This window comes from Chiloscyllium plagiosum, unplaced genomic scaffold (assembly GCF_037043375.1).
Source record: "Chiloscyllium plagiosum isolate Xiang-an unplaced genomic scaffold, Cpla_swu_hap1 HiC_scaffold_7, whole genome shotgun sequence".
Classification (NCBI taxonomy): domain Eukaryota; kingdom Metazoa; phylum Chordata; class Chondrichthyes; order Orectolobiformes; family Hemiscylliidae; genus Chiloscyllium; species Chiloscyllium plagiosum.
This window is the reverse complement of record NW_028270145.1, coordinates 38,336,993-38,357,918: the sequence shown is the minus strand read 5'-3', so window position 1 is coordinate 38,357,918 and position 20,926 is coordinate 38,336,993. Positions and strand designations below refer to the sequence as shown.

Genomic DNA, 20,926 nt, shown 5'->3' with positions numbered 1-20,926 from the left:
CCTTCCTGAAGAAGGGCTTATGCCCGAAACGTCGATTCTCCTTCTCCTTGGATGCTGCCTAACATTGATTGGAACCTACTTCGTTCAAATAGTTTGGATCGAACAGTTTTTGTCAGGTGTGTCCAGGAAGGGTTCCTGATGCAGGTAGGCTGACTCGAGGGGAGGCTATATTGCATTTGGTGCTTGACAATGAACCATGCCAGGTGTCAGATCTCTTGGTGAGAGAGCATTTTGGTGATAGTGAGCACAACTCCATGATCGTTACTATACTCATGGAGAGGGGTAGGAGCAGATGGTGTGGGAAATTATGTAATTGGGGGAGGGGGATTACAATGCTATTAGGCAGAAACTGGGACACCAAAATTGGGAACAGATATTCTCAGAGAAATGCACGACAGGAAGCACCTGCTGATAGTGCTGGACAGGTTTATCTCACTGAGACAAGGAAGGGATGGTGGGTTGAAAGAAACTTGGGTGACAAAGGATGAGGAACATCTAGTCAAGAAGAAGAAGGAAGCTTACTTAAGTTTGAGGCGGCAAGGATTAGACAGGACTTTCGAGGGTTAAAAGGTAGCCAGGAAGGAACTGAAGAATGGACTTAGGAGAGCTAGAAGGGGGCATGAAAAGCTTCAGCAGGTAGGATTAAGCAAGGTCCCAAGGTGTTCTACATTTAATGTGAGGACCAAGAGGATAGCCGTGAGGGTAAGGCTGATCAGGGATAGAAGAAGGAACATGTGCCTGGAGTTGGAGGAGGTAGCGGAGGACCTTAATGAAGACTTTGCTTCAGTGTTCATTACTGAGAGGGACCTTATAACGTTTCTGAGGACAGTGTGAAACAGGCTGATATGCTAGAATAGTTTGATGTTAGGAAGGAGGATCTGCTGAAAATTTTGAAAGACACAGGATAGAAAAGTCCCCTGGGCCCGACAGGATATACCCTGGTTTACTATAGGAAGCGAGGGAAGAGATTGCTACGCCTTTGGCGATGATCCTCACTGTCCAGTGGCGAAGGACCAGATGATTGGAGGGTGGCAAATGTTATTCCCTTGTTCAAGAAAGGGAATAGGGGTGATCCTAGGAATTATAAACCAGTCAGTCTTACGTCAGTATGGGTAAAGTATTGAAGAGGATTCTGAGAGACAGGATTTATGATTATTTGGAAAGGCATAGCTTGATTAGAGATGGTTTTAAGAAGGGTAGGTCATGCCTCACAAAGCTTATTAAATTTTGAGGATGTGACAAAACACATTGATGAAGGTAGAGCAGTGAATGTGGTGTACGTGGATTTTAGTAAGACGTTTAATAGGGTTTCCATGGTAGGCTCATTCAGAAAGTAAGCGGGCATGGGATATAGGGAAATTTGGCTGTCTGGATACAGAATTGGCTGTCCCATAGAAGACAGAGGGTGGTAGTGGGTGGAAAGTGGAACTTGGTAACCATTGGTGTTCCGCATGGATCTGTTCTGGGACCTCTGCTATTTGTGACTTTTATAAATAACTTGAATGAATAAGTGTAAGGTTGGATTACTAAGTTTGCCAATTACATCAAGGCCGGTGGAGTTGTGGATGGTGTGGAGGGCTGTTGTAGGTTGCAACAGGACATTGACAGGATGCAGAACTGGGCTGAGAAGTGGCACATGGAGTTCAACCTGGAAAAGTGTGAAGTCATCCACTTTGGAAGATCAAATTTGAATGTAGGAAGTCACGTTAAAGGCAGGATTCTCGGCAGTGTGGAGGAACAGAAGGATCTTGGGATACATGTGCATAGATCCCTAAAGTTGCCACCCAAATTGATAGGTTGTTAAAAAAGCATATGGTGTGTTGGCTTTCGTTAACAGGGAAATTGAGTTTAAGAGTCGTGAGGTTATGCTCTATAAAGCCCTGGTTAGACCACATTGGAATATTGTGTTCAGTTCTGGTCACGTCATTATAGGAAAGATGTGGAAGCTTTAGAGAGAGTGCAGAGGAGATTTACGAGGATTGCTGCCTGGACTGGAGGGAATGTCTTATGAAGAAAGATTGAGAGAGCTAAGGCTTTTCTCATTAAAGCGAAGAAGGATTAGAGATGCCTTGATAGATGTACAAGATATTGAGAGGCATAGGTAGAGTGGATAACAAGAGACTTGTTCCCAGGGCAGAAATGTGTATCACAGGGATCCTAATTTTAAAGTAATTGGAGGAAGGTTTAGGAGGGATGTCAGAGGTAGGTTCCTTACACAAAGAGTGGTGGGTGCATGGAATGCACTACTAGCTGTGGTAGTAGAGTCAGATACATTAGGGACATTTAAGTGACTCTTGGATTGCACATGGAAGATAGGACAATGAAGGGTATGTAGGTTAGTTTGATCTTAGAGTAGGATAAAAGGCCAGCATAATGTTGAGCCTGTACTGTGCTGTACTTTTCTATGTTCATTCAGTAAGGAGGCTGCAATCATGGAGAAGAAACAAAAAAGAAGCACTAAAATGATAAGTGATTTGAATTAGAAATAAGTAAAACTGTATGCCCCTTTTCATTAAAACAAGCCAGATTCAGACAAGTTATAATACAATAGGGTTTTGAAAAATTAAACCGGAAAAAATTATAATAGTTATTCATGTCCTGTTGAGGTAGAGTTTTGCCCCTGTGTATATGATATGAGCTTTAAAGTGATGTGCAAACAAAGCAGATGTGTTGAGAGATTTTTTTTTCCACAGATCAACAAGTTAAGGTATAGAATGCACCACCTGGGAATTTGGAGGAGGCAGGTTCAATTGAGGCATTGGATGACTATTTGGATTGAAATGGTGTGTAGGGTTATGGGGAAAAGGGAGGAGATTAGCGTTAGGTGAGGGCACGATGGGCCAAATAGCATTCTTCTTCGCTGTAACAATTCTGTGGTTCTGTGGGAGCTATATTCTCTCCAATCCTGCCAGTCTCCTTATGCCTGCTGCACCTTCCCGTTAGCCTTGTTATAACACTTGCTTATGTTTGCATGTAGGTTCTTCACAGCTGCTGAGTGACTTGCTGTTTACTTGTAGCAGTTGCAGTGTTTAATTCTTTTTTGTTCCCTTGATAACTTATGATCTTCCATTGCAGAGAATGGTAGAGGAGGTAAAAAAGGCGCTTGACCCTGGAGAACCTGATGAAGTACTTAGCACTGGGTTTAAACTGAGGATAACACGAAGGGATATTGGCACTTTACGTAATTACAGCTGGCTAAATGATGAGGTACAGTTGCCTTTTACGTGTTTTATTTTCATATATTTTCTGCTCTCATTGATCTTCCCCACCCCACCATTTTTCTCCCACCTCCCAGAAGTTCCTAATCTTGCAAGTGTAAACTCTCATCTGCCTTCTGGTCCCTTGCACAAGAGGCTGTTCATTATTATTGTCCAAATGGTATACTGCCAGCACACTGCCCTGTATGCCTACTCTTAGTTGACTTGTACTGTCACTTAGACTGGATTCCTGGGCTACAAGGACCTGCTTCTCTTGCAGTTTTTCATAGATTCCTCTTGACTCAGCACATGCTTTCACTGTTCATAAGATGCTGTTCATTGGCAATTTTCAATACTATTTTTGGTGGAGTGTTCCCACTTTTAACAGGAGCAAAGACAAAGTGGACATAGATTTAAAGTGCAAAAGCAGCAACGGTAAAGTGAGGAAAAGTCTTTTCACTCAGGAAGTAGCTACTGTATTGAAATAGCTCCATGGGGTCTGGTATCTTGTCACCAAGTCACCTTATAATTTGCATGTGCACAGTATGTGGACTCTGACCAGCTGGCTCAGAGCCAGTCCCGAGAATGAGGAGAATCCCTGAATCTCCTGCTTATACCTGTCAGCTAGGACCCCCTGATCGGGGCTGTTAACTTGGAGCCAGAGAGCTTATATTCATTCCAATCACTATATTCCACGGCCCCCCCCCCCCCCATCCCCCAAATAAGCTCCAGGGATATAGGCCTATTCTTTTCCTTGTTGCTTCTCTTGGGGCGTTTTTGGCCTGGGTCTGGTTCCTCCAGTCTTGTTTGAGAGATCATGTGATCCACGTGTTTGTTCAGGACCACCTCAGCTACCCAAATTTTGAGTGTGATGGGATATGACCTTGCATCGACCTTACCTTGTACCCATCCAGTGCCATTACTGTGGTTGACACCATACTTCATCTCGCGAAGTAAACCGTCTCTCTCACTTAGAGGAGTCTTGTGTCCAATTTTGACGTCCATGATTTTTGTCCTTGTTGTCTCCCTTAGCACTGCCCCACCAATACAGTTAGGTCGGCATCCAATCTTGCCAATTTCTTCATTTTGGAAACCCCTGGCTTACCGTGGTGGAGTTCATTCAGTCAGTATCTGGTGGCAGTCTTTAGTTGGGACAATCACACTTGCTCCTCATAAAAACATGCCACCTCTACGGTGATCTGTTCTCTCCAGATCCAGAAAGGTTTCACTCCTAGTTGTGATGGCCCTTTTATCTCCCCTATCCACCCCCACCCACCCCATCACCACCAGCCATTTTAGTTTTGCCAGGATGTGATCTTTGTGTCCACAGTCAGTATTGTCAGCCGTGACCAGAAGGGTGTTCAGAAAGTTTAAAATCAGTACAGACTCTTCCAGGGGACACACCAGTGCCAGTGGCCTCCTGGACAGTGTTCTAACTTGTAATTGTACACACTGAAAATAAGATCCTATTGCTGAATTCGACCAGAAGCTATGGGCAGCATGGGCTAGTCATCTTTAAGTAGCTCTAGTGGAATTATCTCACACCAAAGATTACTGCCAAACCTACCTTCTCTATCTGAATGTATTTGCGTTCAGCATCAGCCAAAGTCCGGGCAGCATATGCTATTGGATGTTCCTCTTGGTCCAGGTCCTAAGTTCTTCCTATTGGTCTTCCCTTTTATTAGCACATCATCTTGATGAATGGAAACCTGGGGTAGACCTTATGACATGTTCTCCATCTTCTGGAAAAGGGCGCAGGCTGGTGCTACCCCAAATGGCAGTTTTTTATTTTGGTACAAACTCTATATTGGCATATTTCTGGGACTATTCATCTAATCACAATTGCAGGTACGCATGGCTCATGTCTAGCTTTGTGAAAAACTGCCCACCTGCCAGTTTTGCGTACAAGTCCTCTATGCGAGGGATTGGGTATTTATCTCACTGCGGCAAGCTGTTTACATTTGCTTAAAATCCCCACAAAGGTGAACCAACCCATCAGGTTTCAATGTTGGTACGACTTCACTCAGGCAGGCATTTTCAAATTGAAAAATGTTGAGCCAATCACGGTGGGCGGCACGGTGGCTCAGTGGTTAGCACTGCTGCCTCACAGCGCCAGAGACCCGGGTTCAATTCCCACCTCAGGCGACTGACTGTGGAGTTTGCACATTCTCTCCGTGTCTGCGTGGGTTTCCTCCCACAATCCAAAGATGGGCAGGTCAGGTGAATTGGCCATGCTAAATTGCCCATAGTGTTAGGTGAAGAGGTAAATGTAGGGGTGGGTTGCACTTCGGCGGGTCGGTGTGGACTTGTTGGGCCGAAGGGCCTGTTTCCACACTGTAAGTAATCTAATCTATCTAAAAAAAAATTCATCATCCAAAATCAAGGAGAATCTTTCTCAACCAATTCTGCCCGAGCATGTTACTACAAATCAGTGGTAACTGCACCAACTGCTTCTTGTAGGTTCTCAGTCAGGCCAAGCTCTTGCGCAAACTTAAAGGTTAGAGTCTAGACATAATCTTGTGAAAGAGTGATTCTTATATCATTGACGCAGCTGCACTGGTTTCGACCTCCATTAGAACCGGGTGATCGTTTAACCAAACATATTTTTATTGGTTTTGATTTGGATGTTGCGAAGTAAGTTACCTGTTCCAAACCACATGTTGGTGGAGTTTTCAGGGTGTGCACTCTCCTGGATACCTGCCTAAGAGATAGATCTCTTACTCAAGTCAAGCCTAGTATGACTCCTTTGCTGTCTGTAGTCTGCATTTTGGCAGCAACTACAGTGGCTTGCCAGCCCAGATCCTGAAGAACATTTTAGCCATTTGGCCAAGGCTTTGATTAGATTACATTACATTACAGTGTGGAAACAGGCCCTTCGGCCCAACAAGTCCACACCAACCTGCCGAAGTGCAACCCACCCATACCCCTACATTTACCCCTTACCTAACACTACAGGCAATTTAGCATGGCCAATTCACCTGAGCTGCACATCTTTGCACTGTGGGAGGAAACCGGAGCACCCGGAGGAAACCCATGCAGACACAGGGAGAACGTGCAAACTCCACACAGTCAGTCGCCTGAGGCGGGAATTGAACCCGGGTCTCTGGCACTGTGAGGCAGCAGTGCTAACCACTAGAACATAGAACATAGAAGAATACAGCGCAGTACAGGCCCTTTGGCCCTCGATGTTGCGCCGATCCAAGCCCACCTAACCTATACTAACCCACTATCCTCCATATACCTATCCAATGCCCGCTTAAATGCCCATAAAGAGGGAGAGTCCACCACTGCTACTGGCAGGGCATTCCATGAACTTACGACTCGCTGAGTGAAGAACCTACCCCTAACTTCAGTCCTATATCTACCCCCCCTTAATTTAAAGCTATGCCCCCTTGTAATACCCGACTCCATACGCGGGAAAAGGTTCACACTGTCAACCCTATCTAACCTCCTAATCATCTTGTACACCTCAATCAAGTCACCCCTAAACCTTCTTTTCTCTAATGAAAACAGCCCCAAGTGTCTCAGTCTTTCCTCATACGATCTTCCTTCCATACCAGGCAACATCCTGGTAAACCTCCTCTGCACCCGTTCCAGTGCCTCCACATCCTTCCTATAGTATGGCGACCAAAACTGCACACAATATTCCAGATGCGGCCGCACCAGAGTCTTATACAACTGCATCATGACCTCAGGACTCCGGAACTCAATTCCTCTACCAATAAAAGCCAGTACGCCATATGCCTTCCTCACCGCACTATTTACCTGGGTGGCAACTTTCAGAGATCTGTGTACATGGACACCAAGATCCCTCTGCTCATCCACACTACCAAGTATCCGACCATTAGCCCAGTACCCCATCTTTTTGTTATTCTTCCCAAAGTGAATCACCTCACACTTAGCTACATTGAATTCCATTTGCCACTTTTCTGCCCAGCTCTGCAGCTTCTCTATATCCTGCTGTAACCTGCCACATCCTTCCTCACTGTCAACAACTCCTCCGACTTTCGTATCATCCGCAAACTTGCTCACCCAACCTTCTAACCCCTCTTCCAGGTCATTTATAAAAATGACAAACAGCAATGGTCCCAAAACAGATCCTTGCGGAACACCGCTAGTGACGGCACTCCATGAAGAAACTTTGCCATCAACTACTACCCTCTGTCTTCTTCCATCCAGCCAATTCCTAATCCAAACCTCCAACTCACCCTCAATGCCATATCTCCGTATTTTCTGCAGTAGCCTACCATGGGGAACCTTATCAAACGCCTTACTAAAATCCATATATACCACATCTACCGCTTTCCCCTCATCAACCTCCTTCGTCACCTTTTCAAAGAATTTAATAAGGTTTGTGAGGCACGACCTGCCCTTCACAAAACCATGCTGACTATCCTTGATCACATTATTCCTATCCAGATGTGCATAAATCCTATCCCTTACAATTCTCTCTAAGACTTTGCCCACAACAGAAGTGAGACTCACCGGCCTATAGTTACTAGGGTTATCCCTACTCCCCTTTTTGAACAAGGGAACCACATTTGCTATCCTCCAGTCTTCTGGCACTACTCCTGTAGACAAAGAGGACATAAAAATCAAGGCCAATGGCTCTGCAATCTCCTCCCTTGCTTCCCAGAGAATCCTAGGATAAATGCCATCAGGCCCAGGGGACTTATCTATTTTCACCCTTTCCAGGATTTCCAACACCTCTTCTCTACATACCTCAAAGCCATCCATTCTACTTATTTGTGACTCAGTATTCACATCGACGACAATGCCCTGTTCCTGAGTAAATACTGAAGAAAAGTATTCATTCAGTGTCTCCCCAATCTCTTCCGCCTCCACACGCAACTTCCCACTACTATCCTTGACTGGACCTATTCCTACCCTAGTCATTCTTTTATTCCTAACATACCTCTAGAAAGCCTTAGGGTTTTCCATAATCCTACCGACTAAGGACCTTTCATGTCCCCTCCTTGCTGCTCTTAGCTCTCTCTTCAGGTCCTTCCTGGCTACCCTATAACTCTCAATCGCCCCAATTGAACCTTCACGTCTCATCTTGAGATAGGCCGCCCTCTTCCATTTAACAAGGGATTCCAATTCCTTATTAAACCACGGCTCCCTCACACGACCCTTTCCTCACTGCCTGACAGGTACATAATTATCAAGGACACTCAATAGTTGCTCCTTGAACAAGCTCCACATATCATTTACACTCTTGCCTTGGAGTCTACTTTTCCAAGCCACACATCCTAAGTCATGCCTCACCGCATCATAATTTCCCCGACCCCAGCTATAACTCTTGCCCTGTAGTACACACTTATCCCTCTCCATCACGAGAGTAAAAATCACCGAATTATGGTCACTATCCCAAAAGTGCTCACCTACCTCTAATTCTAACACCTGGCCTGGTTCGTTACCCAGAACCAAATCCAGTATGGCCTCACCTCTTGTTGGCCTGTCTACATATTGTGTCAGGAAACTCTCCTGCACACATTGAACAAACACTGACCCATCTAACGAACTTGAGCTATAGCTTTCCCAATCAATATCAGGAAAGTTAAAGTCCCCCATAACAACCACCCTATTACTGTCACTCATCTCCTGAATCACCTTCCCTATCCTTTCTTCTCTCATGCCACTGTGCCACCCACAGGGGTTTTGCTGTGCACTGACCTAGGGTCCCTCTGCTCAGGATATGTCCTGTATGAAGCTGTGCAATTGCCGATGCTCAAGTGGTGGTCCCAAGCTCAGTTGAACAGGTGAAGGGTGTCCACTTCCACTGGAATACCCTGTAGCTCACATGCTCCACTTGATACATTTTCTAATGACTAAGCCAGATGTATTGCCTGTTTGAAGTCCAGATGGGCTTCTGCCAGTAGCCACTTTTGCATGATTACATCCTTGATCCTACATATTAAACGGTCTCTCGCCATCTCATTCAGGGTTAACCCAAAATCACGTGCCTCTACCAGTCATCTTAACCTCGTCAAAAATCCTGATGCAGATTCCCCGGTTCTTGAACTGCCAAATAAAGCCTATAGTTCTCAGAATTAGAAGAGGCTTGGGGTCATAATATTCCTTAACTAAATCCATCAATTCTTGAAAGGTTTTAGTATCTGGTGCCTCAGGGTAAGTTGGGCTCCTAATAACCAAAAAAACAAACTGTCAGGAGAATTACTTGTTGCTTTTTATCTGCCCCAATGTCAGTCGCCTGGAATAAATAACACATTCTTTCCACATACTGAGTTCCGTCTTCGACGGCAGGATCGAATGAGTCAAGCTTTCCATATAAAGGCCTGATGCCAGAAATGCTTACCCCCCAACTCAAAGAAGACTGTTGTGAGCGAATTTCCTTCAGGAGCGTACTGTTTTCTCTCGTCATCACTTTAATAACTCAATGGAGGCCAGTATCACCTCACCAAGACACCCTTTATTTATGCATGCACAGTACATAGACTTTGACCAGCTAGTTCAGAGCCATTCCCGAGAGTGAAGACATTTTCTATGCATTACAGTGCTAGACTATCAGACGTGGGAGCAGAAGTAGTCCATTCAGAGTCTACTCTACCCTTCAGTGAGATCATGGCTGATCTGATCATCCTGGATTCCACTTTTCTGCCTTTTCCCCGTAACCTTTCATTCCTTTACTATTTAAAATCTGTCTATCTCTGTCTTGAATATACTTATTGAGGGCCTCAGCAGTCGTCTGTGGTAAAGAATTCCACAGGTTCACTAACCTCAGAAGAAATTCCTTCTTTTCTCTGATTTAAATGGGTGACCCCTTACTCTGAGATATGCCCTCTGGTCCTAGGCTTTCCTGGAAACAACCTGTCCATATCTGCCCTCTCAAGCCCTTGTTTGAATAAGATCTTCTCTCATGCTTCTAAACTCCAGCTAATGCAAAGCCAAAGTACTCAACCTCGTCTTATACCCAGGATCAACCTGGTGAACCTTGTCTGGAATTCCTCCAATGCTTGTATATCTTTGCTTAGATAAGGGGGCCAGAACTGTTCACAGTATTCTGTGTGTGGTCTACCTAGTGCCTTGTATTGTTTTAGCATGACTTTCTTGTTTTGATACTCCAATTTCCTTGGAAATTAAGGCTAAAATTGCATTTGCCATCCCTCATACCCGCTGAACTTGGATGCTAGCATTTTGTCATTTATGCACAAAGACTCTGTGTTGCAAATTTCTGTAAACATCCTCCATGTAAATAATTTTCAGTTTCTCAATTCTACCCATGCTAGTACACAACCTCACATTTTCCCATGGTATATTCCATCTGCCAAGTTTTTGTCACTAATTTAACTTGCCTCTATCCTGTCATCCCTGCCACTTGCCTTCCCAGAAGACTTTAGAGTCATCTGTAAACTTGGTTGTTTATTCTTCATATAACTTCTCTCATCCAAGGCATTAAGGTTTGTGCAAAGTAATTGTGGCCCAAGTACTTATCCCTATGACACTGGCTGCAGGCTTCCATCTTCAAAATGTCCTCTTTATCCCAAGTCTTTGTCTTCTGTTAGATTGCCAGTCCTCTAGCCATGCAAATATGCTACCTCCCAACACCATGGGTTCTTAAGTAGCCTAATGTACATTACCTTATTAGCCTTTTGGAAAGCTAAGTACATTACATGTAAAGGTATCCGTTTACTCAACCTCCTTTGTACCTCGTTGAAGGATTCTAATAAATTTGAGGCATGATTACCCTTACATGAAGCCATGCTAATGTTATGTATTTCTAAATGCTATGCATTATAACTGGTTCTGACATATTACCAATAACAAACAGTAAGCTAACAGGTCTCCAGTTATTTGTTTTTTGACTTTTCTTCTTTTTTATAACAGTGTTACATTGAAAGTTTTCAATCATACAGGACTTTTCCAGAATCTGTGTATTTCTGGAAGCTTACTGCCAGTGCCTCCTTTATCTTTGTAGCTACTTCCTTGATTGGTTGCATTCTATCAAGCCAGGCAACTTCTGGGGTTTTAGCCACAATAGTTTCTCTTGTACTTTTTGTCCAATGATAGTTAATGTATTCTTCTTCCACTTTAGTCATTTGATTATTGAGTATTTTTGGAATGCTGTTAGTGTCTTCTACCATGAATACTGATGCAAGGTATTTATTCAACTCCACTGCCATTTCTTGGTTCCCTATTACATTTCCCCATGCCTCATTCTCAAAGGGATCTTATTTATTTTGGCTCTTTCTTCCTTTTTATATATGTAAAGAATCTCATGCACATTTACCTTCATAGTTTATTTTCTTTTTATCATTGTTTTTGGGTCATCTTTTGTTGGTTTTCAAAACTACCCTAGTCCTCTGGCTTACCACTAATTTTTGTCATAATATGTAATTTTTGTTCTTTCAATTTAATGATTAGATTAGATTACATTCGAGTGTGGAAACAGGCCCTTCGGCCCAACAAGTCCACACCGACCCGCCAAAGCGCAACCCCTACATTTACCCCTTACCTAACACTACGGGCAATTTAGTATGGCCAATTCACCTGATCTGCAGATCTTTGGACTGTGGGAGGAAACCGGAGCACCCGGAGGAAACCTACGCAGACACGGGGAGAACGTGCAAACTCCACACAGTCAGTCAGGTCTCTGGTGCTGTGAGGCAGCAGTGCTAACCACTGTGCCACCGTGCTGCCCACTATCATTCACTTCCCTGGTTATCAATAAATGACTTATTCCCATCTTTGAATCCTTCTTTTTCACTGGGGTATGTCTTATTTGTGAGCCATAGGCTATTTTCATAAACATCTGCCACTATTCCTCAAACCTCTTTGCTACTAAACTCAGTCCACCCAGCTAACTCTCATTTCTTTGTATCTACCCATTTTAATGTTTGATACAGTTGCTTGTAACTCAAGTTTCTCACTCAAATGGGATGCTAAGTTATTATGCCATATTATGCTTAATGTTTTTTAAGGGATCTTTTACTCTGAGATCATGTCATAAAGCTGCCTCATTACACATTACCAGATCCAAAAGAGTCTGATCCCTGTTTGGATTCACAACATATTGTTTTCAGAAACTGTCCTGTACACACAATGTGAATTCTTCTCCATGGCTACTCCCTGCCAGTCTGACTTTCCCAATCTACTTGAAAATTCAAGTGACCCATAATTAATGTACTGCCTTTTTTGCATAGCCTCATTATCTCCTGATGTATCTGTCTTCTAGTATATCAACTGTTAGGATAATCTAGATTACTCTCAACACTATGATCTTCCCCTTGTTATTTATTATCCCAACCCATATGGATTCTACAAGAATATTTCTCACTTTTATACTTATTCCATCCCATACTAACAGCACTATACCAAACCCTTTCCTTCCTGCCTGTCCTTTTGAAAAGTCACATACCCCAAAATGTTTAGTTCCCAGCTTTAATCTCCTTGTAACCATGACTCCCACACATGCACCCCCTCACAGACTTAAGACACTCTGCACTCACTTCACACACACACAGACAGACAAAGACCCACATGCACACATATATATTGTGTGTGAATTTTTTTTGGTACTTTCAGAGTTACATTGCACTTTGCTCAAAAACTGCATGAATTTATGTAAAAATTTCACTTTTTAGATTGGAATCAATCTAAACATCAGGTCATAGACAGAGAACACAGGGGGCTAGCTATCACCATTGTTAACAGCTAACCTGAGAATGCAACTTTTAAAAAAAAAAGGTTTTGTGATTTACACATGAAAGAAGTGAAACTATCACAATATTCTAACAGATGAAAGGCTTAACAGACAATTAATTCTTCAATGTATAATTTCAGTTACATCACACTGCAAATTTTTGCTATAAATTCTGTGTTACGATCGAGCCCTCCATAATCACCTGATGAAGGAGCGTCGCTCCGAAAACTAGTGTGCTTCCAATTAAACCTGTTGGACTATAACCTGGTGTTGTGTGATTTTTAACTTTGTACACCCCAGTCCAACACCGGCATCTCCGAATCATGTAAGAACCTTGTAACTGTTAGACATTTGCAGGGGCTGAGGCACCTGGAAACTACCTGCGTGGTCCTCTGAGCTGCTAGACCTGCAGTCACAATCCCCTGTTCCTGATTACAGACCCATTTTCAATAATCCAGTCTGAAGGGTGTGACTGCCCTCTGGAGCAGTCCAGGTAACTTGCCCCTTCCCTGATTTGGGATAATGTCTGCAGCTCAGAATCCAGCTCCTCAACTTGGATCTGAAGTTCCTCAAGCTGCAAACACTTACTACAGATGGGTTCACTCTGGATCACATTGGTGTCCAGCAGTTAGTACCTGCTGCCATAGCAATACCTCACTCAACCTACCATCCTTCTACTATTTGATGTAATTTATAAGTTAATTATTCTGCATTCTCTAACTACAGCTATTTTTAAGAAAAGAGTAAAAGACTACAGATCTAAGCACAAATTGAAGTCCTTATTTTATCTTTGAAGACTAGAAATATTCACCGATTCTACTCACCAATCAGCTATTTTCCTTGCTGTCACATCATGTGATGTCCCTGCCACTGTTGGGTTTACTCATTAACTCAAAATCGCATTAAATGCATCCACTGAAACGCAGTGAACCTAGGGACTGTGCTGCTTTTATGTCTCTAAATGTTGAAAAACATCAACAAAGTGCTGGAAATAATGAGACAAAAGCTCCTGAACTTCACAAGAAAATCAATTCGACCTGCAGATACATTTATGTTGATCCAGAACCTAGCCAGCTGATGAGACTGCAACTAACACACCTTTTAGTGTATCAGGGAGTCATAGAGTCATACAGCACGGAAACAGTCCCTTTGGTTCAAGACACCTTGCAGAAGCCCTGGAGTGTATTAGAAGACCCCTTATACAGAAGATGAAATCTACTTTTGTAATTTTTATTCCTTGGCACTGGATTGTGGTGACAAAATAATTTTCCCTGTATCTTTCTAGATATATGTGACAATAAACGTGAAAACATAGAAAATAGGTGCAAGAGTAGGCCATTCAGCACATCGACCTTGCACCATCATGCATACGATCATTCCTGATCATGAAATTTCAGTATCCCATTCCTGATTTCTCTCCATACTCCATATCTAACGAACTGGCCCCAACAGATTTCAGTGGGAGAGAATTCCACAGGTTCATAACTCTGAGTGAAGAATTCTTCCTCATCTCAGTAATAGAGGCACAGAGATGTACAGCATGGAAACAGACCCTTCGGTCCAACCCGTCCATGCTGACCAGATATCCCAACCCAATCTAGTCCCACCTGCCAGCACCCAGCCCATATCCCTCCAAACCCTTCCTATTCATATACCCATCCAAATGTCTCTTAAATGTTGCAATTGTACCAGCCTCCAACACTTCCTCTGGCATCTCATTCCATACACGTACCACCCTCTGCGTGAAAAAGTTGCCCCTTAGGTCTCTTTTATATCTTTCCCCTCTCACCCTAAACCTATGCTCTCTAGTTCTGGACTCCCCGACCCTAGGGAAAATACTTTGTCTATTTATCCTATCCATGCCCCTCATAATTTGTAAACCTCTATAAGGTCACCCCTCAGCCTCTGACGCTCCAGGGAAAACAGCCCCAACCTGTTCAGCCTCATCCTGTAGCTCAGATCCTCCAACCCTGGCAACATCCTTGTAAATCTTTTCTGAATCCTTTCAAGTTTCACAACATCTTTCCGATAGGAAGGAGACCAGAACTGCACGCAATATTGCAACAGTGGCCTAACCAATGTCCTGTACAGCCGCAACATGACCTCCCAACTCCTGTACTCAATACTCTGACCAATAAAGGAAAGCATACCAAACGCCTTCTTCACTATCCTATCTACCTGTGAATCTACTTTCAAGGAGCTATGAACTTCCACTCCAAAATCTCTTTGTTTAGCAACACTCCCTGGGACCTTACCATTAGGTGTATAAGTCCTGCTAAGATTTGCTTTCCCAAAATGCAGCACCTCGCATTTATCTGAATTAAACTCCATCTGCCACTCTTCAGCCCATTGGCCCATCTGGTCAAGATCCAGTTGTAATCTGAGGTAACCTTCTTCGCTTTCCACTGCACCTCCAATTTTGGTGTCATCTGCAAACTTACTAACTATACCTCTTATGCTCACATCCAAATAAATTTGTATAAATGATGAAAAGTAGAGGACCCAGCACCGATCCTTGTGGCACTCCACTGCTCACAGACCTCCAGTCTGAAAAACAATCTTCTACCACCACCACCGCAACCTTTGGGTCTTCTACCTTTGGGCTAATACTTGTAGAATCTCTTTGGATTATCCATTCCAGACCCTAACCTCCATGACAGTGCATCCCCATTCCTAATCACCGCTGCAGCAAAAGTAGTTTTCTTCATTTCTCCATTCCTTCTTTTGCTAATTACAATATGTCCTCTGGTTAGCAGTCTTTTTATCAACACGAACAATTGCACCTGTTCAGTTCTGTCCAGACTGCTCGATATTTTGAACACCTCTACCAAGTCTCCTTCACACCTCTTTTCTGAAGAAAACAATCCCAGTTTCTCCAATCTCTAATAGGGGATGGCAAGGTGGTTCAGTGATTAGCACTGCTGCCCTCCAGCGCCAGTGACCCAGATTCAATTCCATCTTGGGCAACTGTCCCTATGCAGTTTACACATTCATTCTGTCTGTGGGTTTCCGCTGGGAGCTCTGATTTCCTCCCACACTCCAAAAATGTGCAGCCATGCTGAATTGCCCATAGTGTCCAGGGATGTGCAGACGAGGTGGGTTAGCCATGGGAAATGCAAGGTTACAGGGGTGGTGTGGGTGGGATGTCCTTTGGAGGGTCAGTGTGAACTGAATGGGTGTAATGGCCAGCTTCCACACTGCAGGGTTTCTATGATGAATTCATCTATAATTGAATATTCTCACTCTTGAGCCACTCCTGTGAATTTTTTTGCCTTTTCTATAATACTACAGAACTGGACACAGTACTCCATTTGGGACCAAACCAGCATTTTATACTACAGTAGTTCATTATAACTTTGTTACTTGTGTACTCTAGCCCTTATTTATAAAGTCTTAAGATTGTTTATATTTTATTAAGCACACTTTTGATCTGTCCTTTTTCCCTTCAATAATTTGTGCATACATAAATGCAAGTCCCTCTCTTCATACCGAAATGAAACATTTTATAATTCTATGTATTAAATTTCATCTGATCTATCAGTCTGTCTACCTATCAATCTGTCTACCTATCAATCTGTCTACCTATCAATCTGTCTACCTATCAATCTGTCTACCTATCAATCTGTCTACCTATCAATCTGTCTATCTATCTATCTATGTCTTTCTATCTATCCTGTCTACCCTTTCCTCCTTTCTTATAGGTGCTGGCACTTGCTGTAGTGTAGTTCCAGAACACATGTATTCTGAGGTAATTTATTCCAAAATCATCAGCACAGGCAGTAGATTGTCAGCAGACTGGTCAGCCAGGAGAACATTACAGCTGATGTTGATCAGGTGCTGTTCTTACCCTTGTACAGATGGCTGCAGCTCTCCTGTTGTATCCAGCCCAAGGTTCAAGGATTGTCAGCCATACTTGCCGAGAGAATGAATTCTCCTCTATTCTCCCTTGGCCAGTAGAAAAGGTGCAAGGGCAGAAATAAAGGGGAGCAAACTATGTTGGACTTTTAAATTGTGTACAGACTGGAGAGAACTAAGCCTTTTAATGGTTTTCTGCTGATATTTTGCAGATTATTAACTTCTACATGTGTCTACTTATGGAAAGGAGTAAAGATGCCTCTTTGCCCAAAGTTTATGCATTTAGTACTTTCTTCTATCTGAAATTGCATACTGGAGGTTACCAGACAGTAAAGCAATGGACAAAGGGTATCGATTTATTTGAAAAGGACCTTATACTGGTACCAGTCCATTTGGGTGTACACTGGTGTTTGACGGTAAGCAAGCATTTCCTTTGTTCACATTGTATCCTGTGTTTCTTGTGCTGTTATTCTGGGTCCCATTCATTAACATTAACATTTTGTTGTCTGTTAATTTACCTGAGAGTCATTGAAACTTGGTCCAATCGATAATGGATAAAAAGCTACAACAGACCATGTTTGATTCTCAAACTATTACTAAATTTGCACATCTTGTCCAGAGCAACAATTGAAGTGTGAGAGTTGACTTCAACTCAGAGGAGAAAAGACAGCCAAATTTGCTGACCATTGATAGTTATGCAGGAGTCTATGCTGAAAGGAGCTAATGTGTGAATATTTAGTGGAGACAAAATGATTTCTTTGCAGTTGAATAGCTGAGGCTCAAATACAGCTATTCCCTGGGTTGCGAACAGATTCCATTCGGGAGTCCATTTGCAAGTCAGTTTGTATGCAAGTTGAAACACAATGCAAGACAATATAAAATAGCCTTTGGCTAGTACAGGAAAGGTTCATATCTCATTGGATCGTTAAAATTGCACACCCCTGTATGGAATTCCATTTGTAAGTGTGAGTGTTCATAAATCGGGGACCCCCTGATTGAAATCAGGGCAAGAGGGAACAGTAAATCATCAGGGAATAAAAATAGTTCTAAAATAGAAGTGTGAAAGGATTCTTAAACAGAACAAATATTAAAAATGAATTAAATTTTCTATACAACAATGTACAGCCGTCGGAAAGAACAAGAATAGATAAAGGGATTAAGTGTATGGAATCTTAGGCAATGGTGATCACAAGATAATAAGATTGAAGATGAAGGGTCATATAGATCTACAACACAGAAAAAGCAAATGGGATCAGATTAATTTAGGATATCTGATCAGCATGGATGAGTTGGATCGAAGGGTCTGTTTCGGTGCTGTACATCTCTATGACTCTATGACTTTGTCCCATTGCGTCCACACTGGTCAAAAACAATCCTGTAACTATTCTGATCCCATTTTCTAGTACTTGGCTCATCATATTCTTTGCCTTGACCTCACAAGTGCAGATCTAAATACTACTTCAATGTTGTAAGGGTTTCTACCTCGACCACCTGCACAGGCAGTGAGTTCTAAATTCCCACCACCCTCTGAGTTAAGGTTTCCTTCACATCTCAAACCTTCTCTCCCTGACCTTAAACTCTATCAAGGGGAAATGTCTCTTCCTGTCTATCCTTTCTGTGCCCCTCATAATTGTATACATCTCAGTCATGCCCGCTCTCAGTCTTCTCATCTCCAAGGAAAACAACCGCAGTCTGTCCAATCTCTCTTCATAACTGTAGGTCTCTGGTCTAAGCAAAGTCCTGGTAAATCTCCTCTGCACTCTTTCCAGTACTATCATATCCTTGCTGTAATGTGGATTCCAGAACTGCACACAATACTCTTGCTGTTGCCTAACCAATATTTTATACAGTTCTAGCATTATGTCCCTGCTCTTAAATTCTACCATTTTCCATGTATTTCTTGTCCTGCACAAGTGCATCATCTCTCATTCATCTGGATTGGAAGTACATTTACCACTGATCAGTTCATCTAACCAGCTCATATATATCTTTCTATTATCTAAAGCTATTCTCCTTACCACTCCACCAATTTTTTGTATCATCTGCAAACTTCATTCCGTCATTCAAATCTAAGTCTTTTTTTATATAAACCACAAGCAGCAAGAACCCCAATACTGACTGCCGTGGGGCCCCACTGGACATAGACTTCAAGTTGGAAAAACACCCCTCAGCCATCAACCTATATTTCCTTCCAAAAGTGTTGTTGCAATTTGCCAAATTTCCTTGGATCCCATGGACTAATGTAACCTTTGCTATCGGTCTCCCATGCGGGACCTTATCAAAAGCTGAAGTCCAAATAGACTACGTCAAAAATACAATACCTCATCTATAAACCTGGTCACCTCTTTGAAAAATTCTATCAAGCTGGTCAGATCTGACCTCCCCTGAACAAAAATATACTGACTGTTGTTGCTTAATTCCTGCCTCTCCAAGTGTAGATTAATTCTGTTCCTCAGAGTTGCTTCCAATAGTTTCCCTTCCATCAAGGTTAGATTGACCGGTCTGGAGTTTCCTGGGTTATTCTTTGCTCAATTCTTGAATAATTGTACTACACTGGCTGCCTTCCAGTGCTCTGGAATTTGTCCTATTGCCAGGGAAGAATTGAACATGTTTGCAAGTGCCCCTGCTATTTCCTCCCTTGTCCCACTGAACAACCAGGATATATTTCATCCAACTGTGGAATTTATCAAATTTTTAGTCTGAGACACCATACCACACTTCTTTTCTGAGCTAATTTCTTGAATTTTTTTCTTCCTAATTTCTAGACCCATATTGTCTCTCTCATTAGTGAACACTGACTCAAAAGTATTCATTTAGGACACTATCCTGGCTCCACACACATATGACTGCTGTGGTCCGTAATGGGCTCTACTCTTTCACTGTTAATGTACCTGGAAAACAACTTAGGATTTCCTTTTTACCTGTCAGTTTCCTTACATGTCCCCTTTTTCACTCTTCTAATCTCCTTTTAAAATTCCCTCTTGTACATTCTATCCTCCTCTGGGGCTTCTGCTGTTTTGAGCTCTCAGTATTTGCTATAAGGCTCCCCTTTCCTCTTAATCCAATGCTGTATATCCCTCAATATACAGGGTTCACAGAATTTGATAGTCCCACCACTCTGGCCAAGTCATATCTGATCTCATTCAAGTTAGCCATCTCCCAATTTAGGCCCATCCTGTCCATTTCAGGCCCATCCTGTCCATTTTCATAACAATCTTCCATTTAATTGAGGCGTAATCACTGTCTACAAAATGTTTCCCCATTGATAATTCAACCATTTGCCCAGTCTTGTTATCTAAAAGATTGAGAAGGATTTCAGTAAGTCAAGCGCCAAAGTGATAAATTATAGAAAAATTGATGCTTTTGGGGTTTACAATGGAATTTGGGGAAAATAAACTAGAAATTTTACTGATGGATAAAGAACAAGAATGAGGAACATTTAAACCTGCGCTCAATAGAGCAAGGAAAAATACAACTCACAAACTAGCCAGTAATGGATATCAGCTTAGCTAAATAAAGGAACAATGACAAAATTGAAACTAAAGAAAATGTGTACAGTCAGAATGTAGACAAAACAAAAGGATAACTTTTCAAAGAGATAAGGAGAAACTTCTTTTGCCAGAGAATGGACTTCATTGCCACAGAAGGCTGTGGAGGCCAGGTCATTTAGTTATTTAAACAGAGATAGTTAAGTTCTGAATTGCCGAGGGAATCCAAGGTTACAGGGGGAAAGTGTGAAAATGGGGTTGAAAAACCTACCAGCCATGATTGAGTGGCGAAGGAGACTCGAATGGTTTAATTTCTGCTCCTGTGTCTTCTGGTCTGATTACAAAAGAGAACACAAAGAAGTCAATAAATAATTGAGAAGGGAAGGATCAATCACAAAATTAAAATTTGTCTGCAATGTAAAAAGAAATGGTAAAGTATGGATAGAAAACTAGCCACAAAGTAGAGTCGCTCTGTTCCCCAAGTGCACTCTTCATTCTCTCATGTTCCCGTATTGTTCTCTGTCTTCCCTTGCCATCATATCAAAACCTTGTATTGCTTTCTCTCCTTCTAAAACAAAGATTTTTCCATCGTTTCTGTTCCCTTTCTATTTCTTTCTGACAAGCTGCCTTTCCAGTAGGACACACTGGATCCAGGCTTTCCACTACCTAAATGGCCCATTCCTCAGCCACCTCCCCAATCTCAAAGACATTGACACCAGTTG

The 20,926-nt window shown here is 42.5% G+C and overlaps 2 protein-coding genes across 14 annotated transcripts in view; one reads left to right on the top strand and one right to left on the bottom strand.

Annotated features, from left to right (window-relative positions):
- Positions 1-20,926, bottom strand: part of cunh21orf58 (chromosome unknown C21orf58 homolog) — a 306,245-nt gene that overhangs the window by 249,755 nt on the left and 35,564 nt on the right. For all 9 annotated transcript variants that reach the window (XR_015757633.1, XR_015757638.1, XR_015757639.1 and 6 more), the window contains exon 3: positions 20,476-20,538. The gene's annotated coding sequence lies outside the window, so the exon portion shown is untranslated. The remainder of the gene's footprint in view (positions 1-20,475; positions 20,539-20,926) is intronic.
- The window catches only part of LOC122551460 (uncharacterized), a 111,894-nt gene that overhangs the window by 68,647 nt on the left and 22,321 nt on the right, over positions 1-20,926 (top strand). For all 5 annotated transcript variants that reach the window (XR_015757630.1, XR_015757631.1, XM_043693394.2 and 2 more), the window contains 2 exons: positions 3,076-3,207; positions 16,929-17,132. Coding sequence is in view for 3 of the 5 variants with exons in the window: in XM_043693394.2 (XP_043549329.1) it covers positions 3,076-3,207; positions 16,929-17,132 (336 nt within the window). In the remaining 2 variants the exon portion in view is untranslated. The remainder of the gene's footprint in view (positions 1-3,075; positions 3,208-16,928; positions 17,133-20,926) is intronic.